The 26475-nt window shown below is 39.5% G+C and overlaps 1 protein-coding gene across 10 annotated transcripts in view; it reads right to left on the reverse strand.

The window, feature by feature from the left end:
* Nucleotides 1–26475, reverse strand: part of ANO5 (anoctamin 5) — a 99766-nt gene that overhangs the window by 19728 nt on the left and 53563 nt on the right. For 8 of the 10 annotated variants that reach the window (XM_090032856.1, XM_090032854.1, XM_090032852.1 and 5 more), the window contains 10 exons: nt 19102–19170; nt 17229–17513; nt 16815–16928; nt 13945–14060; nt 12872–13006; nt 9721–9826; nt 9568–9628; nt 6413–6564; nt 2363–2443; nt 923–1145 (listed from right to left, as the gene is read on the reverse strand). In XM_090032856.1, coding sequence (XP_089888982.1) covers nt 923–1145; nt 2363–2443; nt 6413–6564; nt 9568–9628; nt 9721–9826; nt 12872–13006; nt 13945–14060; nt 16815–16928; nt 17229–17513; nt 19102–19170 — 1342 coding nt within the window. Of the gene's footprint in view, nt 1–922; nt 1146–1745; nt 1821–2362; nt 2444–6412; nt 6565–9567; nt 9629–9720; nt 9827–12871; nt 13007–13944; nt 14061–16814; nt 16929–17228; nt 17514–19101; nt 19171–26475 lie in introns of all 10 variants that reach the window. The other 2 variants (XM_090032855.1, XM_090032850.1) reach the window with 1 other exon arrangement.

Here is a 26475-nt window from a genome sequence, read left to right on the forward strand (position 1 = left end):
ATGCAGATTGCTTGCCTGTGGAAAAATACACAGAGAAATCTTTGAGGGAAAGAAATCTTCAAAGATCCCATCACACAGATTCCAACCTGCACCCTACCTCCCCACTGACAGTATTCCGCTGAGGAGGGAGAAGGAGGGCAACGGGGTCCCCCACTGTGGATCAGAATATAACGTTTGCCCCAAATTGAAAAGATGTTCTTCAGTCTGGCCCCCAGCAGGATCCTCCAGCTCCTGGGATGCCTGATTTTAGAGGATATATATTACAAGGGACTAGGAATTTGGCTATATGGTACATTATAGGACCTCTGTTTGCTCCTTCCCTGCAAGCATGCTGGACTTGTAGGGTCCAGAGGTAGACAAGATAGTTCTGTAGATGTAGCTTCCTGTTCCCTCTTCACACCTTTTCCAAATGGGAAATCCATGCATACAAATCCCTGGGAGGACAATTATATCCAATACAAGGAAAGATAAAGATTGTGGGTATTTTGCTTATGTAACTGTCCTTCTTGGAAAGTTGCTTGCAGAAAAACAGTATTTCAGGTTTAGAATCACAATGAACTCATATTCAGGACTATTCACAAAAATCCTGCTAAATCAAGACTGTCTGATCTTCCTTTTAAGATTTTAATAATATACATGTTTTTAATGAGATATTCAGACTTCCTGATTACTCTAGGGTCAGAATAGTTTCCGTGCATTCAGATATTATAAAAAGGATCAAAATACATAAGAAGAAAAAAGCCACCTAGGGTGACAAGTATTCAATGAAAGAAGACTGACTTTGCCTATAATTGCCACAGTTACAAGGCTTGCTGCAAATGTTTAGGGCCTAGAAAAAAACAAGAATTGCATCTGAGCAATGACATGCGGTGACAGGGCAAAACATTTCCCTATTAATTATGTTATCCTCCATATTGCTTACCCATATCAGTGATCCAGATGGCTATTCTCTCATACAAGAAATTCAGTATCATGATGATAACAAAGTTGAGACATGAGGCAGTGACTGAAGTTGCCAACTGAGGGGTCAGTAATCCACTGATGGGTTGCAGAGTTTGTGTGTTTTTCATGATGCTAGCAAAGGCAGCATAAACTGACAGACGATACAGAATCACAGCTATCATGCTAGCTATTATCAGAGATATCTAAGGGAAAAAACAGATTTAAAGCACCGTTAATCAATACAGATGTATGCATATACTTTGAGGGCTGAAATTAATGGAGTCATATTTCAACTTATTTTTACTGCAATCTCTATCTATGAATTCTGCAGTGTTATATTAGTCACATAATCTACCACAAGCATTCACGAATGCAGGAGTTAAAGTCAATTTAATACCTGCATTTAAAACACACATGGAAAGATATATAAGATCATAGCACTAGAGATGGAGAAGACCTGTCCATAGCCCGTCAAATTCACTGTACAGATGCATATATTGAACTGGTACTACCTTTTATTTTAGTAAAGTATAATCCCTGAAGTTTTCTTCCTTCAAAACAAAAGAATGATACCAGAGTGCAAGCCAGCGCTAAATTTGACCCAACATCAACAGTCAAAATTAATGGTTAATGACAGATCTTTAAAATACGAATTGGAGTATACTCTGCATGACAGCAGAAACCATGCAAGACCATATGAATTGGGAGATGTAAAACAAACATGATAATAGGTGTTAAACTGATAATTAGTGATGATGAGTTATTGTAATATATGTTAAAGTGGGATTCAAAAAGATGCTCACCCAGAACAACACTGTAGTTCCTGAGATGCAGAACCGTACAGCCTTGCTAGTTAGAGGCAAATAAGGCTCCATCTCCTGAAACAGTCAAGCAAGCACAGCACAGTTGACAATCCACAATCAAATTTTTACATCAAGCAGCACACAAAGCTGTGTGAAAGCAAAATCATTTAAAACTTTATCTCAAAGAACGTATGTGGCAAGTTTCTGCACATGCTGATAAGGAAATCAGAAATGAAGTGACTAGTGAATAATGCAAATAGTAAAGATGATAACCAGAGAGAATGGCTACACCTTTGCAAAACTGGTCATTTGCAAAAAGAAACTTGTGTTTTGTTTTATCCAATTATCGGCTTTTAGTTGATTGCGGAGGAGAGAACTACTAGCGTAAAGCTATGTTCACTGGAATGAAGCTTTGCGTTCAAAATTCTACTGAAGTTTTTTTTTTTTAATTCCTCATGTCAAGGTTTCTTATGGGAAATATTTACAGTGATATACTAAGTTCTTCCACACAGCTATAAAGCATTTTCTTCCACTTCTTCAAACTTTTATTTACTGATGAAATGGTTATGTTTATTAGTTTCCAATCTAAGCTGCAATCTCATGCAGAGATATCTTACCCAAAAAAGTATTCCCATATAGGAGAAGATAAGTTTTCCATGTTGATGTAAAGACTTGTCTCTAGCAACCATTTCTAATTCCTAAAATATCAGATCAGATGGATTAACTAGGGGTATTAAGGGCTATACCAATGGATGAGGATTTTATATAGAACAGTGTCATTACTTAGACTGTTAATTCTTAGGGGCAAGAGCTGTTGTGTTGTATGTCTGTGCCTCGGACAATGAAGCCCTGATTCCTAACTGAACCCTCTAAGCTCTACTGCAATACAATATTAAATATAAATGATACCACTTAATGACTGAAAAAAGTAGATGTTTGTTTTGAGAGCAGAGGGTACTGGAACAACAGAATTTTATTTAAATTGTTTTATTTCTGTTCTATAAAATCAGATAAACTGGGAAAAATACAATGTTCTCAGTTCCACTGGTATACTACAGAGTAATTTTATTAGATTGAATGGATGTATCCCAGTGTGACTAAAACAGAAGTGAAAGAAGCATTTTCCCTTGAGGCAATTGGACAGTATCAATCATTTTATCTGATGTGTGCTCATGTCTGAGATAAACGACAACATTTTTTAGTCAGTGACCAGTATGTCCACACAATTGCATTGTCCATTTGAAGTCCCATGCTGTACTTTCATAAATAAGCAATCTGACTGGCTCACATATATTCATAATCAACTAAGCAATCTTGCAATCTAGTATAGGATATACTTAGTGATTAATATACAATAGAAGTTTTCACTAAGAAATAACTGAAGTCAATGATATGCATGTAAATATTAGGCAGGCAAGGTTCTTTGTGTGATTCTGGTATCTTTTATTAGACCAACTCAGATAGCTGGAAAAAATCTTAGAAAGCTTTTGGCCGCCAACACCCTTTGTTAGGATGAGGAAGCATCTGCAGATGGTCTGTGCTTTTCCTGGATGGAATGGTAAAGCAGCAAGAGGCCAGTATGTATGCAACAAAGCCAGTAAAACCGACTGTTTAAAAGATATCAGTTAACAGTTTAAAATATATTGGATTTACTCAAAGAACCCTGTCTGCCTTAGATAAACATGTCTGTAAATATTAGAGGATTTATTTACTGCAATAAAAACAACCATTTCTGATGTGAGACCCTATTTTAGAGTTCAGTGTCTCAAAGTTGTTTTAGATACTATTATTTGCTCCTTAAAACATATTGCTAAGCCTTAATGTTTCGAGGCCAAGATTTTCTTATATCTGTAAATATGAATCCTCCTGAAGTTAGGGAGAGCACAATTTGATCAGCTATGAGCTAGTTTTGTCTTTTCACCAGAAACTACTGTAATGCTAACACTATTTAAATACCAAAGAAGATGAAGATTACAGTTTCACAATGAGTAATCTTTGTGTAAGAGTGCTGAGTGAAAGGCAAAGACTTTGAGTAGCTACAAGTAATGATGTGAAAATAGTTCACAATGAAGCAAAGCTAGCCTCTGGGCATAGTAAATTCAGTGAACTGTGTCAATACTGTCTTTTCAGTTTGCAGAACTAATCTGTTTAAAACCACTGTACCTTCACATTTTCAGTATTATACATTAGTTAATGAAAGGAAATTAAGCTAACCTGTATGGCTTTTTTTTAAGGTTTACCAATGACAGAGATCATTACAAAAACCTGCAGCACAAAAGCTTCCACAAATCTGCAAAGGTAGCAAATGTTCTGTATCAGAAAGTAAAATATTACAAGGTAATTGAGATTTTTAATAACAATTGTCAATGCATGTTTAAAGAAAAACAGAAAACACCTCTGGATGGAACTCTTATCCTGTCTTAACACTTGATTTTTGTACCTGAGACAAGACAATGTGTCATGACCCAAATGCTATACAAAGCCTACTGTTTTACACAGGGAACCTTCCTGGGCTAGAGGTGCAATCTTCACTCTCAGAATAGTGCATTGGTTCCGACCCCCTGCAGCTATAGCTCAGAGGCTGAATAAGAAACCGTGATTGCTTCACCATCCCTCTTGCACGACCATGTGCATATTGTGGTACATAATTACTGTCCGCTATTCATTCCCCTACTTCCTTATCCCAACCACATTCTGCTCTGCTATTATGAGTGACGCTACAGTTTATTGCTCTTCAGTGCAAAATGGTTATGAGGTTCCTTATGTGATTCTTTTTTTTCTCTTGATTTCTCCTCCACTAATAGCAGAATCACAGTGATTTAGCTGTTTTAGGGGTATTTTGCATGTAAGCTAGAAGAGAAAGTGTAACAATAAAGAGACAGGTGTTCCATTTCAATTATCTCGATACAGGTGATATATAGGAGTAAAAAACAATTACTTGCTTGGAATTTATTCTCTTAAGCAATCTGAAAAGAGTACCACAGTATCATAAAACTGGCAGAGCTACATTTCTGACACAGTGTTCAGGCATCTACTTTCACTGAACTGGAATGAATGTGTTATGGAGGTATAAAAATGGTGATGGTACCATTACATACCCAGAAAAGGAAGGAGAGATGTATTCAGTAAGGAATAAAATTAAGGTCTATTTTTCCTAATAATTAAGGAGATATGAAGGGAAGTACCAGCCGACTATTGTTCTAATCACAGTATGCTGTTTCATTACCCATGGCTACAGAACATGGAATATGTGTTCATTTATATGACTACTACATGATTAGTGCAGAGGAATTATTTAAAAACATAGTTCCAGGGACAAGCAGTGTGATTTAAGGTGGTAAAGACTCTAATCATAGGCAAGAAATACCTACCACCTATTCTAGAGACTACCAGATAACTCTTGTTTAAATTTTCATGAGTTCAGCTTCTAAAGAGCCTATAGGCCCAAATTTTAAATTGCCTCTGTCCAATGACTTATCTGAAAATTATGCCTACCAGGAAGTTCAAATCCACCTAGAGAGATGTACAGTTCCACTGTCTCAATAGTTGTTTTGGTATGCCCCACAAAGGCCAGTCTTAATTCACCCTATATTATATTCTCAGAATAGGTAGCTCTGAGTGAACCTAAGTCACTCAGGAAAGTCCTATTTTTTCAGTATAGGATTCTCAGGAGCCCCTGCTCTAAATGTCATTTCTGCATTCATCCAATAAATATGTACAGCAATATGCATGAACAGCACTGGAAGTGCACTCCAGAATTCAGGTCTCACTTCCAGGCCAGCGTTGCAGAGTTATAGAGTGATTTCCTTTTTCATGTGTTCACCTTCTGTATTCCAGTTCGTGCTGTATTATTTCTACATTCAGACTTCTCTGAGAAAACAGACAACAGGTAATATTGCAAGAAAAATCAAAAGCTGTCTTTGTGTGGCAGAAAAGCTGCTTCATATTTAACTGGCACTTTCATTTTCTTTACTCCTCCTTATCAATGCAGACAACAGAGATTTGTTGTTTGTGTCTTCTTGGATATATGCTACTTCTGCTACTATATTCATGTGAAGAGTGAAAACTTCAATACTCACCCAATAGATGCCTGCAGCAAGAAAATAATAAATAGTACAAGTTACAAAACCAAATTCTGACCTTGTGTAAATTTCAAGTGTTCCCATTTTGCTCAGCAAGATTGTATGTTGTACTGGTCATAGGTAATGTTCTGTATGTTACTGGTGAACTCTCTCCTATAGTATACAGGGCTGGTTAAAAAATGCTGCTCTAAAATGCTTTCGGTAAAAAAGGAGGAAATAATTTCTTGGTTCTTGAACAACCCTATTACCATAGTATCTGAGCATGTATCCATTTTTTAACCAGCTCTACAAGGAAGTAATATGAAGTATCTTCAATCACTTCAGCAGACTTATTTCAGCTTTTCATTTGTCTGACTGGGAGAAGAATTCACCTCATTGTGTGAAGATGTAGCTACCTGCCTGTTTCATCCTCATATAGGGTGACATGGATCTTTACCTAGGAGTAAGAAATTAACTAGCTCCTAAGAAAAAAACCCTCATAGTACAAAAAAGTGTTAATATGGACTGTTAGCACTAAGTTTTTATTCACCTGCATGTCTATCAAAGAATGATTGACAAATACAATACAGAGAAATTTTTAATTACCTGAGTCACTGGATTCTTTTTCTTTTGGGTACATTTTGCCTCGTATTCTGGCCTCAGCTGGAGCTGTTGCTGTTCCTCTTCAAAGTCAACCAAGTCCCATTCATATTTGAGTCTGGCTTGTCGGCGTTTCCAAAACTCCAAGAAAAGTGTGACTACAATTGAAAAGTTTTGGGAAAGCAGAATAAACCAATTTAAGAGAGGTAAATGGATGGTGTTAGAGACCACTCAAACTAAACAACCCTCTCTCCCAGATGTCTCATGGCTTATTACTCTTGCAATGTAACCTATCTGGTGATCATATCAGTATATTGGTACACTACTAAGAATTGTGCTATTCATTATATTTACTGACGAACTGGAGTGTAAGAGCACGTCCCCACGAATATGCATGTGCAGTTTGCAGTGCCTCAAATCTGTTTGAGGCGCTGCAAATCTGTTTGATGTGTGTGTACCCATTTGCCACACTGCTAATTTTCAGTGTGGCAGTTTTTTCTGACACTGGGAAACCCTGGTGTCAACACTCCCCCCGCCCCAAACACTGCTAAAAAAAACAACATGGTGCATGCCGCAGCAGCGTGTGCCACCAGAAATGGAGCCTGGCTGGCCAGAGTCATGCTCTGGCAGCTGGTCAGGCTCCAAGCGGCTGGCTTGGTGCCACTGCTGATCCACGGAGTTCCCCAGCACCCCAGGTAAGGCTGCTGGGGCCAGCACAGGCAATGTCCCCAGCTCCCCCTACTTGGGTCAATTTGCCCTATGCCAGAATGTGCATGTGGGGGCATGCCTGGGGACAAATAGCAGAGACACAAATATGTGCTGCTACTATTCATCCTGTGGAGAAATGTGTGCCCATGCATGTACGTACACACTTGTTAGGATGCCTCCTAAGAGTAAAGAGAGAAAAAGGTGACAAAGTAACTAAGCCTCAATATCTCAGTAGCTAAAACATTCATGTTCTATTGAGGTGACTAGTTCTAACACAACCAACTATACTGAACTAACACGAGTTAGGATGTTTCAGATAAGCACCTTGAGCACAAGAGTCTATTATGCAAACATATTTACTATAAATAAGCAAGACTGCTTCTAAGTTGATTATTTTCCAAAGTTTTCTCTGAAGCATCCATTATGATTTCAAAGCACTAAAATGATAAAGTGACTTCAAAAGATAGTAGGTGTTTGATGCTTTCCAAGTCATCAAGAGAGAGCTGGGCTTAAATCTATTTCTTCCTTCCCATTTTAGGAATATCAGGTTGGAAAAGTGTATAATGGCAAGGCATCTAAAAACACTCTCTACAAGCTGATCTAAAATTTGTAATCCTTTTGATTATATGAAGTGCCTGAGTTGCTAAAGCTTGGTGGTTGAATGAACACTGCTCTTTAAACCTTTGCTTTTATTTCCAGAATGATCCCCTACTAGCTAATTTTATGCCACTCAAGGAGAATTATTTGAAACTAAGAAAGATCTGAAGAAAGCAGATGACAAGCTATTCTTTCAACTAATTTCAGAAAGAGCTCTGTAAGGAGGATGGTGCCTGGCTGCCATGATCAGACAGATAAACCAATTTTTTGTGAGTTAAAGGAAGATCTATATTATAGTTATTTTGATGGGCTAAGACTCATACCACATTTTTTTGTGTTTTAATCACCCAAGTAGGACAAAAGATGCTTCAGTACGGGAAATAATAAGCACGTTTTCCTACACGTGTACAAAGATATATTTTGATGATTTGAGCTATAAGCACTGAAGTCAAATCCTGGAATCATAGAAACATAAGGCTGGCAGGAACCTCCAAAGGTCATACAGTCTAACCCACTGCTCAAGGCACAATCTTCCCTATCTAAACTGTCCTAGACAAGTGTCTGCTTAATCTGTTCTTAACAACTTTAGAAATAACCCTCATGTACAACTCACAGACACAATGCCTGAAACATCAAAAATACCTTTTAACATGCAACAGGTGAAGCAGGAAGGGGAAGGGGGGATGAGGGGCACATTAAGGGGCACTGTCAAAATCCTGCCATAGTAAAGACAGGAAGTAGTTTGTTAAAATACACTCAAGAGAACCAAAGAAGGGGACTATGCTCCCCACCACACAGGAAGGCAAAAATTCTTGCCATCTGTGTTAGTCTGACTGTGGGGTAAAATTCCTTCCTAATCCCAATTTTGGTCATTGGTCTGAATTGGGCAGAGGAAGAAAAGCATCCAGCCTAGGAATCTCTGCAATTTTTATGTCCCAGCAGAAGCACCGGCATACCCCAGTCAGGTTAAAATTCTCAGACTTGGCTATAGCTAACACCCAGTTCATCCTGGCCCTATGTGAAGACCAATGAAGTCCAGAAGCATAAAAAACCAAACACCCACCACTTTGCATTGCAACCTGGAGACTGCAAACAGAACTCTATGCATCACACACACTGACTGGAGAGCTAAAATTCCCTTTTTATTATCCTATCTGCTCCATAAACTATCCCAGCTCCTGTAATATACTTTCATAGCCAAGCTGGTTGTAAAGCTTTGCTTCACAGAAATTTGTACTTAGAGTACAGGTTAAGTTATATGACTAAAACAGGCATGCTTTCAGGGATCTCATTTAAATTCATCTGCGTTCTGCATTATCAGAGTCCATATTTATTGTATGAATTTTCCTGGTGCAGAGGCATACTGGTCTTGGTCTCAGTTACCCACAATAATACCTGTGCCTCTCTATTACTTTCTAGTGTGGTAGCCATTAGTCAGAAGTAGAAGAAATACGCTTTATGGGGGTAGAAGAAGAAACATTTTATTGCAAAATTGGAAAAAAAGAAACAGCATGTTCAAAATTGCTAACAGCTGCAAAATATCCATCCCCTATGAAAGTCTGGGTGTGTTTACAGAGGCTTTGGTAACTAACAAGAAAAGAAAGCACAGACAGTGTGACTTGATCTAGAGAACCACTTCTGTGGAAACAGGCTTGTAACCGCAAATATAAAGGCATGTCGGTTGCACAAGATAAGAGGTTAATTTTTTTGTGCAATTCCTCCACAATTTTAAATTATTTTTATTCTTTGTTCAGGTAATTATTGTTTGATCTGGAACAATAAAAGGCTATCCCAATATCCCTGAAAGTTTCTGTTAAGATCTCCCCATTACTTCATTTAAACTTAAATATACTTACCCCATATGCCCATGAAAATCGCAAAAAATAGAGTTGCCACGTTATCAAACAAATGGGAATACTGCAACAGAAATGCATAGGGACAGTTCAGTAACAGACCAGAATTTAAATGGAAACAAAAAATGGCTAATGATTTCAGAACTGGATACAGACCTCTGATGGCCTACATGTGGTATTTAATTTCCAGTAATTACAATCCATATCACAAAGAGGGCACATAATAATTTCTCCTCCAATTGCAGGGTCACAGATTTCTTTGCTGAGGAAAAGAATTTCAGAATTTCTTCAGATGCTTTGCATTACACTTTCTTTCAAATACATGATAAACACAATCAGTTCAAAGCTCCAGTTCTTAGTTTTGCACATGATATACCCAAGCCAACTGATATAAGCTGTAATCAGGCCATGTCTTGAGAACCCTCAAAGAAAAAGCCAGGAAGTACAGGTGGTGTGCATCCCCCCGTACCATGGTTGAATCAGTACTCCAGAATTCTGTTACAAGCCCACTGTGACAGTTGTACAGTCTCGCAGATGAGATACTAAACAAGGTTCTTGCAGGCAAAGTTTTCATAGTACTTTTGGCAGCAGCAGCAGTATTAACTCAATTATTGTTGCCAAATTCCAACTTTGGTATCCATATTCCACTTTAAGTCTTTTCCCCCTAGTTTTCAACTTGCTGGATTTTCTTCTTTCCTGCGTACTACTATGCAACAATAACGATATATTTTAAAGTTCGCATTTTAAACCTCAAGAAGCTGAATAGCAGTGGCAAGTGAAGTGACCTACTTACACTTTTCAATGTCCATTTACATGTGTATGTAAGGATCTTTCAGGCTGAATGTAATATTATTACTAGAATACAAGTGTCAGAGTGACATAATTCAATGGAAGGGGGCATAGAGAAATGCATCTGATGTGTAAAATTCAAACAAAAATGTGGTTTTGGATTTTTTAAATTTAATTAATTAAACTGATTTTCTGCAGTTATAAAAAACAGACTATCTGAGACGGTGCCAGGCAGATGAAAGAAACAGATCTAGGGTGATAATGTCAGACCAATCTGATTGCCTTTTATGATCAGGTCACAAAGGCAATGGATGCAGGTGTTGCCGTGGACGTAGTCTTTCTAGACTTCAGCAAGGCCTTTGACACCGTCTCCAGCCCATCCCCATTAAAAAACTAGGCAACTGTGACATTGATGCCTACACAGTCAGATGGATTGCAGATTGGCTCAAGGGTTGTACTCAGAGGGTGGTGGTGGACAGGTCATATTCGACCTGGGGGGAAGTGGGCAGCGGAGTCCCCCAGAGCTCGGTCCTGGGGCCTGCGCTGTTCAATTTCTTCATCAGCGATTTGGACGACAGGGTGAAATGCAACCTGTTTAAATTCGCTGATGATACCAAAATTTGGGGTGAGGTGAGCATGCTAGTAGGGAGGGAAAGACTGCAGCAAGACCTGGATAGGTTACAGGAGTGGGCTGACATAAACAGGATGCATTTCAATACTGCCAAGTGCAGGGTGCTGCACTTAGGCAGTAGAAACCAGCAGCACACTTATAGAATGGGAAACTCCCTTCTTGAGAACACAGAGGCAGAAAGGGATCTTGGAGTCATTACTGACTCCACGATGAACATGGGCCGACAATGCGAGGTCACGGCTGGCAGGGCTAACCGGACCTTGTTGTGCATCCACAGGTGCATCTCTAGCAGGTACGAGGAGGTGATCCTCCCCCTCTATGCGACGCTGGTCAGGCCACAGCTGGAGTACTGCATCCAGTTCTGTGCGCCCCATTTCAGGAGGGATGTGGACAACATTGAAAGGGTCCAGAGGAGGGCCACCTGCATGATCTAGGGACTACAGGGCAGACCCTACATTAAAAGACTGTGGGACCTAAACCTGTTCAGCCTTCACAAGAGAAGGCTGAGGGGGGACCTGGTGACCGTCTATAAACTCACTAGGGGGGACCAGAAGGGTTTAGGGGGAGACACTGTTTCCCCTAGTGCCCCCTGGCAATGACAAGGAACAATGGACACAAATTATTAGAGAGTAGATTTAGATTAGATATCCGCAAGAACTACTTCACAGTTAGGACGGCTAGGAGCTGGAACCAACTACCTAGGGAAGTGGTGCTGGCTCCTACCCTGGGGATCTTTAAGAAGAGGTTTGATGACTACCTGGCTGGACTCATTTGAGTCCAGTCTTTTCTTCCGCCCAGGCGGGGGGTCGGACTTGAAGACCTAAAAGGTCCCTTCCAACCCTACTTCTATGATTCTATGATATGATTCTATGATCTCAGGGAATCTCAGTATAAAGTCCTGCGATGTTTAGCTACACAAGTTAGAATGTTCAGTACATGAGAAAGCAGGCTCATAACCACAGATGGAGGGGACACTTGCAGTTTGCACTCTATTTAGATTCTTTGGTGGGTAATTCAGAACAGCTGGCCCTCTGAAGCAGGAAATCACCTGCTTTACAAGATAGTTTAAAAAAGGAGAGTTTAAGGCAGCAGTGCTCAACCGTCTGGCTCTGTGGTACATATGAGTGGTGCGAGGTTAGTCCCCATGTTGTATTCCACAATCATGGTCAGGCCAGATCTGGCATAAGGGCCCAGGGCATGGATTGCACTCATGGACCAACCCCACATCCTGGCCTGACTCTGCCTGCTGGATCTGACTGTGATCTGGCACACAGGGCCATGTCATCTGGTCTGCAGGACTTTTCCCCCTGGGCTGGAAACTTGGCAATGAGGGGGCAGTAGCAGTGTTAACTACAAGGCTCTGGAAACACCACTGGTTTAAGGCAGTAAAGAACACTTGATATGCACAGAATTTTAATAACATCTTTAAGCACCTACCTATTACAACTCCAAGATATAAAAACCTTTCCCAAATTAAAACAATGTTATCCACTTCCAACTCGGTGGTAAGTGCAATATAAAGTGACCAGGTCTGCTCTGTTTGTATATCCCACTTATGTCAACAAAGTTTTGTGTGGATGTAAATGAAAACATTTCTTGTTTAAAAATACGTATGCTTCCTGCTTTTCTATAGTGAGTGTAGAACCACTATAACCACACCCTGAGTTGCTTGATATTTTATATATATATATATATATATATTTTTTTTTTTTCCCAGTATATGTGAATGCCAGTTCTGACTTCCTTCCATATGGAGCAAATCCTGAACAGCTGCAGTTATGAAAACATGTAACAGCAGCGTTAAGATAGACATTTAAAAACTATAATTCTGCTTTAATAACAAAGTAGTGCCCTCCACTACAATGCAGTTTTGACAATTACACTCACCTGCTCATATTTGCATCCATTGTAAACCAACCGTACAGAAAACAGAATAAGCCAACTACTGCTGCTAGGAACAACATTTCAGTGTAAAAACCCAGCCAGGCAAAATAGATTCCAATCTTCTCTCCATAGTATTTCCTGTACACACACAATGATATTGGACAGGAAATAGGAACAATGAAAATTAAAAAAGACAAAACTGGTCAAGGTCCATACAAAATTAGGACTATAGGACAAATTCTGATCTCACAACAGAATAAAACCATTGTCATGCTGCTAAAGCAAGATCAAAACATAGCCCATACATAAGAGTTATATGTGTTGAATGAGCACAACAGATGACCTTATTTGCCTTTGTTTTCTCTGGTCCCTCATTTAAGGAATTATTTCCCCTACCCACAAAGTTGTTATATAAATGTGAATTCAGCTCTGTTATGCACCAAAATAAATAAGCAGAATTTAGGATTAAACATATCATTTAAAAAGAACAGTCTTTTTTATTATAGAAAAAGCAGCAAGATGTGTTACAAATGGGAGAAATGTGTCACATCAATAAAGAAATGTACTTCTAAGTAAGAATGAGAAAGGGACCAAGTGCTTAGAATGCAGGTATTAGGTAGGATTTTACATCTGAGACTGAATAAGTGTCCTTTCAGGTTAGATTGAATGGTGACAAAATGTCACTGACATTCTCAAAACACTTCCATCTTAAATGGTGTTCAGTTGTTTTTGTAAAATACCTGCTACCTTGGACCAAAATCTTGCACATAATAGTCCTCTGTAAAAATTCATCTGCATGCAAAGCAGAATCAGAAAAATGACCCCCCAGGGGTGATTGGGTTGGAACAGTTTTAGGATTTGAAGTAGAGAGTGTTGCCAGTTGCTAATAAAAATACATTCCATGTATTCTCTGCACCTGGTGCCTGGTTGAGTATCTGCTTTTCCTCAAACATTACAAATGGATAAAAAAATTCCCAAGAGGAACAAAATGACAAATGAATACAGGCATATACTGCCGTGAAAACCCATTAAATATGGCCAAGTGCAATAAATGCTTTTTCGAACTTATAGTTTACCTGATGAGATCCAAAGGCTGTTCCTTGAAAAAACGTAAAAACCTGGCCCACTCCATGTACAGTGTGTATCTCTCATTATCACAGTGTGGATCATTTGACTTCTTCCAGTACTGGCACTGTGTGAGTGTGCATATATCAGAGAGACAAAGCAGCTCATCAATACGCTAATACATCACAGTAAAGAAATGTATATTAATAGCAACACAAGTCAGTAAAATTATTGGTACTCAACCCTATACTCCAAGTTTTACACATTATATTTTAAAACAACATGTGTACCAGTAGGCCCCTGAGACATTTCAGAAATTTGAACATTAAACTTTTACAGGCAGGCTGCACTGATGGAAAATGTGTTTTGTATTTCTGATTTGTTCTTGTACTCACTGAAGAAAGCCACAGATGCAAGCCAAGTTTACACAAGTATAACACACCTACATTTAGACAACATGTACCTACATTAGCACAAATTTTCCTAATGTAAACAAGCGCTACATTGCTCCTAAACAAACTCCAGTCCAAATCCTCTGTGCTATGTTGGTCAGAATCATGCTTTCGTGGTGGATACCATAGTCAAAAAGCTTGCACTGAGAGATAGAAGTGTATAAACATGATAAAGTATCAATTTGGTTTCCATCAACCCAGGGACTTTCCTTACCTACTATCACCATTGTGGCTTGAGGTTGGAAAGTGAATACCCACTACAATAATTAAGTAACAGCCATGAATTTAACTTCATGGTAGTTAGCACTTGCACATACTTCCTGTCATGTTATGCATTATGCAAGTTCCTTATGAATGGACTACAACTATTGTGTCATTAGTGGCACCTGTAATTGTACAAAGTCTCAGAGCCCTAGCGTCTCATGTCATTTGACTATGAGAAAACTTCAGCTTCCAGTTTTTCTTCTGTTTTCAGTCTATGGTTGTGGAGACAAACTTGAAAGAGTGGTACATGAGCACCTTCAAAGCTCCAAAATTAGAAACAAAATAACTCAAAATATATCACTTGTAAATCTCTCTTGATATTTACTTCTATATCATGATTTTTGGGAAACAAACTCATGGTTTGGGGGCTAGTAGTACTAACACAGAATGGAAAAGCTTTCTTGGAAACCCTATTCTGGCATCAGTGCTGCTATTTTACTATAATCTGTTTTTAATATCGCCCACAATGTGCTAGGTGCCCAAGTAAAGCAAGTGTATGGGCCTTGTGCCAAGCTGACATTGTGTAAACAGCCACAATTTCCATCCCATCGAATAGGTGACATAACTGCATTCAATGGGAAGTTTCTCATTTTTAGACTTTCTTTCTCTAATTCACTTGCAACATAAATTAAGCGAAGAGTTCTCAGAAAGCAGACCCATAAATTAGAAATCAATCAGTAAACTTGTAATTTAAAATGTTGGCAGGCATTATAATTATCCTCAAAAGATTATTAAAAATAAATAAGGGATTAGATTAATCCCACAAACAGCTAATTAAAATGTTACTAGGAGGTAGCTTTTCAGTATAATATGTTGGTGTTTAGCAGCACAGCTCCCTTTTGTCACTGGAAATAGGGACTAGAGAGAAATTCAGACATCTTTTCTTTAAAAACACACCTAGCAGGAAAAGCAAATATAGAAAGCTTTTACTCCTACAAGCTTTACAGTAAACTTTGTAGTACAGGTTTCCCTCACTTTATACTGTACATGCATTCCTGGAAAACAGTGCATAACTTGAATTCACATAAAGGGAACCCACTTTACAATGTAAGAAATGGGGATATGTTTCAAGACCTCAACTGTACCGACTCCCAGACCCATCTCTACCACTTTTACAAGACAATTTTGATACTCACCAAGCACAGGGCACCATCATAATAGGATGGCAACTACAGAAATGTGTTGCAGACAACGAGTGAGGAGCACAGAGCCACACAAGAGACTATATTTTGGTGCACATCACTCCCACAATGCACCACACAAAGCAGCTGACTGTGGGCTTCCACTACACTGATTGCATAAGAGTGAATTTACCTCGCATACAATGAATTTTTGGTATAAAAAGGATCGTTGCATAAGAGTGAATTTGCACATACAGAACTTGCATAACGTGAGGGAAAAGTGCTGTACCTACACTTTGCCAGCAGAAGGCATCATAAAGCACTTATCAAACTATGTGGTCTTTTAGAACCAGATTTATTGCAGGGTTAATTTTATTATTTTCAGTGGAGTTTTATACTGCAGGTGGATGTGACTTGCAGTATCTATGGGCTCAGATGAAGATGTTGTTCATTTCCTTGTTTCTTTGTCATTATATGTTACTGCATATAACGATGTTATAATTTCTCCTAATATATAGCATATCCCATTTATACAACTATATTATTGTATGAGTCATTAATACACTCTGGGCATGTCTACACATGCACTTTAATGTGCAGTTGTCTATTTTATTGCACATTAAAGCGGTGCATAAAAAACCATGCTATTACACAAAGGTGCAATAAAATAGGCTATTGTCCATTAAGTATACCTAAAAAAGCATATGCTTGTGCTACTCCGCTTTGGGACAGCCTAATGCACATTAATTTACTACCTTGCATCAGAGGTACTAAATTTAATGCACATAAGGAGAAGACCATTAATGCATGTGTAGACGCACCCTCTGACTGAAATTGTTTACGTCCCATAAACCTACATACTGTGTAACAGGACCGGCAAATCTGTATATATTATGGGACAAAGGACAAGAGTCATCAGTAGATATTGGAAGGGTTGGAGACCAAATGAGTTTCTGTTTCAATCAGTGATGTCACAGCCAGTAAAACAAATGAAGGAGGAGACCTGGACTAAGAAACTAGGGACTGCAAAACTAGAATACTTACATCATGAAGAGGGTAAGCAGCTGTGTAGGTGCCATTACTTAATAGTCTTTTAATCCCAAACTTTTTCTTTCCTTCTTCTGTTCCATATGGGCATCGTGTTAGAATATAGAAAACCTAAGATACAAACACGCAGGTTTAAGTCTTTTCTGTATTAACTTGGATTAATGGCACACTCCAGGGAAGGATGGAAAGAGTATTGCTGAGGGAATTTATTGCACAGGGAAAATTCAGTGCTTCTCAGGGCTCCAGTGAATGAGCAAGCTCTAAATAAGGTTAATGAAGGAACAGTTTTCACAAATGTCACGTGGCTTCACTGTGCAAAAATTCAGGATACCGTACCATATACTTTCCTTCTTCCCCACACCATAGGTCACTGTTAAATTCTATATGCACATGTAAACCTGAGATACATACTATTCTGTTTCTCACTGATGGTGAGAAGAAGGTGCTTTCATCATGAATGAGGTAGAGTTCTTGTCTATCTTTCCTGAATGGTGCTGTGAAGTAATCTGGATCAGGATGCATCACTTTCTCTGGAAGCCTAAATGGTGAAAGCATACAATCTATGGGATTTTCTATAGTACAGGGAATATCATTTTCCTTGATGGGGACTTTGATGTTCAGCACTTCAGCATATGTAATCAGAACCTCCCATGGGGCATGTATCTTCACGTAGTAAGTTTTGCCATTTTCAGATTCCTATAAAAGAAAAATAAACCAGATGTCAGTCTAAACTTTATTTTTTTAACTGTAGCATTAAAATGAAGCTAGACCTTCTTCAGAACTTTTCTGCATTTGTTTTCTTTCACCTGAATGGTTTCAATTGATACAATGAAAATAAGAGCAAAATCTCCCCCTACTCAATACAAGAAAACTTGTACGACTGGTTGGTACAAGGTACCTATATTCTTTGCAGTTTTGGGAAGTTCTAAAGGAAACTTCCAGCTCCACCAGATTTTCACAGTAAAGGCTAAATACTCCTTTCTAATTAAGATGCACAGAAGTCAGAATGCATTAGAAATGGTGTCAGGGATCTGCCTCTGACATTGGACACTGCCAGGGAAGACAACAGCCTAATCTACTCACCAAAGAGCAACACTTTCACAAAAGAACCCAGAGATAGCCAGGGGAATAAACTTTCCCTTTCTATATCCCCCTGAGCAAAATGGAGTTTCTTTTCTACCTAAGTGGACTTTTACAATCTTTGATTCCTCCTCAGCCAAAAGAAGGGTGTTTGTGCCTGAAAGCTTGCAAAGAAAGGAAATTGTTTGCTACTATTTAATTGGACTAATAAAAGAGATCACATCTGAACCAATCTGTGTATCTCAGAAATGATGTCGCATGCCTCAGAGCAGTTCAAACTCCCTGCATGGTGCTGTGCTTTACAGAGATTCTCTCTCTTTAGCACATGACAGTCTTAGGAAGGTATGTCAAAATGGCAAGTACATCATGATTAACTCACAATCATGCAGAACTCATAGTCTACCAGCAACCATTAAAACTACTGCAACCCTATAGCCTGCAGCAGTGGCTAGGTAATAGTTCCACAGCAGTACCCTCCCCCAACCAAAATCTTTACAGAATTCCTCTGAACTTAGAACATGCACTCAAGAACACAGTTGTTTCACCATATAAAATAGTAATGTTCTGCCAATGGCTCTTTGGATCCTTATCTGCAGATTCCAGGGGATCCATAGGTTTTATGAGGTTATTTTTCTCTGTGTTTTTACATGCAGACCAGAGATGCTCCCCCTGCACTCCTTCACACACGATGTAGAACTTGAACCCTAAGCAAAAAGACCAGACTTACGACACGCCAGGATAAGGGCCCATCCTGATACTACTGTCAACAGGATATAAGCACTTTCCAATTACTACAATAGGTATTTCTTATAAACTGGGTAGAGAGGCTGAGGTGTATGGATTGGTGAGGCCATGGGCTGGGACTCTAGGGCTGCTTCCTGTATATTTTGGTTTATGGGTATAAATGAGCTCAGAGTTCAGTTATATGGCAAACTGTTTTCTTTTCATTAAAACATAAAAAGCAATCATTTCCTGCAGAAACAACAACTGTATTCTCACAATGTTTATCAAGAAGCAGCTCCCCAGTTAGGTGGTTGTATCTGCTTAACTTTAGTTTCTCACATATATTACTAAAATTCCTTGCAATCATTTATAACACAGTGGATAATATTCTACCAAAAAAGAAAGTCAGAAACATTAACTAGCAATTTGTAACTTCACTTCTTTGATTATAGTTTATTTGAATGGAATGAAAATTGTTTACCTTTTTGTCTTCTGTTTCTAATTCCAGACCAGATTTTTGCAGATTACGCTCAAATTCTTTCCTCCTATCCTATAAACAAACAGAATTTACTCAATTAATGAAGTTAGCATTATTTTAACTTCATTTTGCAGACCAGTATCTTCCCTATATCCCTATACGAGTCCAATATTGTTTCTGTTATAGTCAAAAGGTTATCCTTACCAAACCAGAAACTAGATTAGCCCTGAAAGAATAATTATTCCCAAATCCTATTAATTTCCTTTCACTCACCAAAATGTCTCAGAGTTTCCTCTGGTATAATAACTAGATGTTGAATTAACATATATAATATATACTGGGCTCAAACTCCGTCCCCTTGGGAATCACTGGAAAAGCTTCTATTAATTTCTATATTAGGACCAGAGTTTAAATGATTTTTTAAAAACTAAATAGACAATCCTGTAAAATATTTCAGTAACCTATACTAAATTTTTCATCCAAATAATTTATACACTGTTTGATCACGATTTGTAAAGCAAAAGTTCTGTACAGCACAAGAAAAAGCCAGTTACTCCTTTAACAACTATTCTGCACTTGTTATTCTTGTTATCCTTGTAAATGACGATAGCACGAGGCAGGAAGTTATTTTGGATGGAGGGCTGCTTACCGAGTTTTGGCAAGCCATTGAGGGCCACATGGGTAGCCCTGCCTCTTGACAGGTGCCCCACCCCCTGGTAGCCATCTTGGAGGTGGAAGCCCTGCCCCCCTAGCCCCTGACTTCTACCAGAAGTCCCTCCGTTTGCCCCCCAGAAGTACTCCTTTCAGCAAGGGGCTTGCCATCTTGGAACCAGAAAAATACCAAATTATATTATAAAAATAAAAAATGTACTACAACTTTCATTAATTTCATTTCAAAAAATATTTTTGTCTTGATTTACATGTGTTTGTGTAGTGTACATAGAGGTGATAGTATAATAGTTTAAAATGAAGTCTTATTCTTGTATATTGTGGGAGGGTGTGGGTGGGAGAGTGGGTATAGTTTTGTGGGTATGTGAGGTATGGGGAAGGGTGTGTGCATGATTTGTGGGGTGGGTGGATAGGTGTGGGGGGTGTGGGTATAGGTGGGTATGGGGATTGTGGGGGGTTGTGAATGTGTGAGGGAAGTGTGACTGTGGAGGGCTGTGGCTTGTGTGGGTTTGCCAACAGCCTGCCCCCCCAGCAAAGCCCTGCCAGTGCTCCTGCAAGCCCGAGCTTGGTGCTTCTGCTGCTCCTGGTTCTGAAGGCACTGGCGCAGGCCCCATGCTTCTTCTCACTGCCTCTTGCCCCCGCTCTGCCACTGCTGCCCTTCTCCTGCCGCTTCCCTATCCCCCCTTCCCTGGCTGCTCTGGCACCATGTCCCAGTTGCTCCCGCAGTCCTAAGGCTGCAGCTGGGAATCACGTGATACTGGGGGGGGTGCAGATAGGGAAGTGGCTGCAGCAGGCTCGAGGAAGGAGTAGTGAGTGGGCATGCAAAGCACAGTAACAGCTGGGCAGGATTGCAGGGCTCATGCCAGTGCACTGGCGGGATCCAGAGTGGAGTGGCAGGAACATGGGGCCTGGGCTGCCAGGGGCTCTATGGAGCCAAGCTGCACTGCTCCAGCAGGGAGAGGTGGGAGCCAGCTGACTCTGGGCCCTGCTGGTGCTGGCCCCAGTGCACCAGCATTGACCCCATGCTCCTGCCCAACTGACTGCCCCTTCTCCCCACATTTCACAGCCATTTCCCTGCTCCCCCACCCACCTACCAGCCTCCAGCACCACATGGTTCCCAGCTGCAGTGCTGGGATCACAAGAGTCAGCCCATCTGGCCCTGAGGACTGGGGCAATCATCCATGTTCTTCCCCTGCCTCCCTCCACCCCTCCTTCTTATTTGTATTTCCCTCAGTGCAGGAAAGCAGGAACAGCCTCAGGCCAGAAGCCACCAGAAGACTCTGCTAGGCAGAGGCTTCCAGCTGGGGCTCAGCTACAAAGGAATGCCAGGACATGCTGGAGTTGCTGCTCCAGCTGTCTAGTTCTGCTACCAGCTCCCCCATGGTCCTACTGCCCTTGTCTCCTGTCATCTTTGACAGGCAGCCAGGGGCAGATAAATATTAATTTTCAAATTTTTTTATGGGCACCATGGGCCAGATGGAATGGCCTGGCAGGCCAGATCTGGCCCAAGCATTGTATTTTGCCTGCTCCTGTGATAGCCAGACTCGATCCATGGTCACACCATGTATGCTGGACAGGTTTACTGGACACCTTCATCTGAATTGTCTGGGGATGGTCAGTGTTGGAGATCAAACTACATACTATGGTTCCCTGACAATACAGCTTCTCTCTCCAGCCCATACACTAGGGGAAATTAAGAAATCAACTGCTGGCTCTTTGCCCACTAGTGGTCTGTATATATTAAAGGAATCCCTTGAAAAGGAGATTATGAGCAGTATCTTCCTCTTTCACAATTCAGAAGTAAAGAGGGTGAGAATCCAGCCCCATACTACATATACAATGATACAACATCTCTAGAGTGATAACTTGTAGAGAATGGAATTAATTAATGCTTGTACCCTTCTGACTAGCTTATCTGCTGTCTGTTTACTGATCCACCCTCCCCAAAACATATTTTAACATTTTAGACTCCAAAGTTTTGATGACACTCTCCAAAAAGAAAATCATGCTCCCAGAGCCTTTTCCTTTTTTTTTACGCCAAGTATAGAATTTCCCCCAATTTTAGCCTGTCCGTAGCTTGAGAGACAAATTGCAGTGTCTCAAGTCTCTCAATGGGCCAAAGTTACCATTTCTAGATATAATAACAGTGTCACAATTTAAAATTCATGACCTCACTCACCCTGCGAGACTGAAAATAAGGGCCCGTATTTTGGCAATTTTTCCACTTCAGCACCACAGAGGTAAGGCTAGCTTAAATAATTATATTATTGTTATAGTCCCTTCCCAGCATACCTGAATTGCCTAACAAACTAAAACAGAAGCATTAAGATTATCAAAATTGGATCCAAAGTCCAGTGGGAAAAATCAGCCAAATGCCATTGTACATAAAGATCAGACACTTAAGAAAGATAAACCAGTCTTATGAACATAAAGCTACCTTTCATAACAATGCTGTGTTTTAGTAAGAATAATCAGTCAAAAGTAAGTGGTGAAGTTCATGGTACATTGTTACCTGACACAAAAACCTACTCTTAAGCAATGGATTTTCATGTTTGAAAACATCTCCTCCTTAGTAGAGTATCCAGTTATATTCTAATCAAACTCCAAATGTACAATGATGGGTGCTAACAAAATTAATGTGTTACAAAAAATGTAATATATGTGCCCAAATTCTGTGCTAACTTATGCCCCAGTAGCATAAATCACATAGTGGCAGAAGGCAAAAGTCAACATAGGATTTGGATCCTTGTTAGCAACTTTGGGCTCAATCTTCTGAACCTCAATTCACAATGGAAGACTTTGCATTTTGCTGGATATGTTCAACACTTAACAAAATCAGACCCTCAAGACAAAACACGAGTTCATCATTCCTGGTACTCCCACAACTTACACTGAGTCCATTAGAATTTTGTGAATGCAAAGAATGACCCAAGACCCAAATTTGGGGAAATGTACTCTCTTTTCTTAGTTTAAAAAGCAGTAACATTACATTTAATGCTATTTACAAGTGATACTGCACCAAAGTACAAAACACTAAGGGCTAGACTATGCTTAGCTCTAATGTGGCTAAGCAATGTAGAACAGGAACTGAAAGAGAAATTAGCAAATCCTTTCCCTATTTCTTGCATAATACACATCAGGGTAACCTGAATGCAGGCAAAAGTTGCATTCTGCAGGCTGAGAAGATGAAAAAAGAGTTGTGTCTGTATGATGCATATGAAATTACAGTTCTGCTCCACCATGAAGAAGCTAAGCCTGTGGAGCTCCTAGAAACATAATACTTTTGGGGTGCTCCTTATGGAGAACTGGGCCTATGGACAACAAAAAGTTTGTGAGCAGTCCTAAATAAATAGTTCTAATCAGACTGTTTTATTTTGTTCTTAAATTAATTCAGCCACTTTTATTCTGAATATGCCAGCAAATTTCATATATGGATAAAATAATGCATTGGTAAGGTTAGTCAGACAAATAAACACTATCTACTGCTAGATAACAGATAAAATATAAAATAAATTGCCCAACATAAAATATAATTTAGATTTTTGTTTGTAAAAAGCTTTACAGTTATGATTCATTCATGTAGTTGATACCATCCAAGTACAATACACAGAAAAGATGGTTTATTGCAGAGATGACTCTGACTGAATCCTTTGGACTTTAATTTTTGTGTGTCCTGTGAGTATAAATTGTGTACCATATAGATTATGGGTTATGTTTTGCATTTAAAATAAATGCATTCATAAAAATGAGTTTAAGTGGAACTGCAAAGTGAAAAGTGAAATTTCAATAACTGATGCTGTAGACTACCCATTACTGAGATAGTAGAAGTATTATTTTTTTAAATTTGTCCCTTTCAGATGTGCAAGATTACAGGGAAGCTTATAATGAGTACCCTAAGGCTGATGGTGAATGCAAATCGCTAATAAATAAATCCAGAGTAGCTGAACATCTGATTAAAATGTACAAGAATGATATTCAGATTTTCAACATATTATGGCTTGATTTAACTTTGCCTTCAGTGAATTCAGAAGCTTCTCAGCATCTTGAAGGATGCAATAAGTACTTCCCTACCTCAGGCAATTAGGTTTTAAAAATTAAAACAATGATGGGATCACTATATGCTATACAGTCACCTAAACAATGGAAAGTCAGAAGTAAACTTTTAACCTCCAAGAGAGCTACGACAATTTTTTTTCTGAGTTGGCCCATGCCCAGGGGATAAAAAGGAATGTTTGCAGAATGTAGCAGTTCACTGCAGCCACTACAGGATCAATATTAGAATAATAGAAATCCAGAAGCAGAAGAGATTAAACAGAAACAAAAATAGAGAGAGGGATCAAAATCCTGGATGCATGGATGCAATCACACTGCAAATGTGTAGAGAGGGCTCCTTTACTCATGCAGACAAAGACATGATGAGCTCTAATGCCCAATCTACAGAATTGTGCCTCCTGCCATGTCAAACATTCTTCTGTACTGGCAAGGAGATTGCAGTGGACATGATCTTCCAGCCCCAGAGATTTCATATAGCCCCAGGGCTGTGAGATGGCATGTGAGATGCTCCATGGCTGCTAGGACCCAGCTGGGTCCTGGCACCAGGAGGCACACTGTGGGACCCAGCATCTGCAGGTCCAGAGTGCTGCTAGGACCCAGAGTTGGCAGCTGCTACAGCTGAGACTCTCCTCAGTTGCAGGACTCCCAACTCCAGCTGGGCATAGTGCCCCCTTGCAGCTGGGAGCCCTGTTAGCTGAATTAAAGCTCAATAGCAATCAGCTATAACATTAATACACATTTTCAAAGTCTAACTTTAGAGCTGGTTGGAGCTTTTTTGTGGCATGATGGGTACTTTGCACATGTAGCTGGTCTCAAGCCAAATTCCTCTACCTGTAACAGGTACAGGGAGCCTTTGAGAGTTCAGATCTAGGTGGATAGCCACACATTGCAGTCCCATTCATCCTATTTTACATGGGTGATAAGGAAAGCTCTGTTCATCAGAAAGCATTCAATCAATATATTATATTTACAAATTTTGCTTCCAAGTGTAATTTTGTGACTTTTCTCATCTTAAGCAACCACTATGTTAACTTAAGAGTTGAATTAGCTGATTAACTCAATAATAAGACCATTTTCTTAAAAGGAGATTTCTCTCAAGAAGTTTCTCTCGAGAAACTTGGCAGCTTTTCCAGTCTGAGCTTGTAGAGCTCTTGGGGGTACACAAAGAACTAGCATTATCAAGTATATGGGTTTGCATTGTATGAAGCTAAGAAGAAAGATAGGCCTAATAATACATTAAGTGCTTTCATCTGAAGCAGATTGTTGAAATGCTATATAGAAATGAATTCTATTCAAAGTTAGGAAACCCAAAGCTATTTCTCTGAAGCAAGTACAGACACTTAAAACCTGCCATAAAAAATGTTGCTCCTTCTCCTATGAACCTTTCTATTCTTAGCTTGTACAACTTTGCTGGCCTCACTGCACTGGCCTTATGCTGGCCCTAAATACACTGGTGAATCTTACTTTCTCTGAAGACTCCCAAGAAACATATCTCCACACTATAATTGGTTCACAGTGAGTGTGTCTACATGAGACGCTGACAGCACAGTAGCCAAATAATACTACACAGCAACATATCACAACACCAACAGTGCTAATACTAATATTACTGCACAGTATTATTAGGCTACTGCACAGCAGTGTCACTTAAAAGGCGTTCGCCAGTGCTACTGTGCAGTAACTCTGGTTACTGTGCATTTATTTAGCATTTGATTATGCAAGTGCTAAATAAATGAGCAGTAACCACTGTCAGTGGCATCTTGTGAAAACATTCCCAGTGACTTATACAGCTCTATATACGGAGGTTTTGTCATTGCAGTGATTTTCCTGGGGAAACTCCACCGGCGGCGGGGGGCGCATTTTAATTAGAGTGGTTCCCAGAGAGCCAGTTTAATTAAAATGTCTCACCATTACGTGTATTAAGCATTTCACATTTCAAAATGGCTGCAAGGGCACTTGAACTAAAGCTCATTCAATGAGTTTTAAATAAAGTCCCCCCACCACCATTCCGAAACATGGGGTGCTCAATACAGGTGGTAGTGAGGCATACTGGAGCATTCTAATTAGAACGCTCCAGCCGACTCAATTAATCAAGTCTGCTCCGACACATTCAAATTAGACTATGTTGGAACAAGTCTATCAGCATCCATTTTCTTTAAATAACAGCTGTAATTAATCCCTTCTTGGTTTGAACACATAAGCTGAACAGGGACAGCTAAGAAAGGCAGACTGTAAGATGTTCAGATTCAGACAATGTAAAACAGATGTGTTAATATTGGAGAACTTTGATTATTTATTTGCTTTATGTAGCTATTTTAGTTTATTTCATTTACAAAAATAAAATTCCTGGGTTTTGAGAGCCAATTTTTCATGGCTCTGTGTTTTGATTGCCAGAGAAAAATAGCTAATCTTTCTAGTTGTTCTTCCTCCTACAAAGGGAATACACAATACTTGTGTGTTTTCTTCTTCTTATGCATCTGTGTTTGGTTTAAAAAGGTCTTTTATTTCATGGAAGTCCACAAGCATAAATTTCAGGAGATTTTTCATTAAGGCATTATTTGCCCTTGGAAATATGAGATTACGTGAGCATCTCAGCTTTCGTTTTCAAAAGAAAATCAGATTCTGGCTGCTTGTTATTGCTGAGAACAGCTTGTA

Source organism: Crocodylus siamensis, chromosome 2 (genome assembly GCF_052110815.1).
Source record: "Crocodylus siamensis isolate JL-2025a chromosome 2, ASM5211081v1, whole genome shotgun sequence".
Lineage (NCBI taxonomy): Eukaryota > Metazoa > Chordata > Crocodylia > Crocodylidae > Crocodylus > Crocodylus siamensis.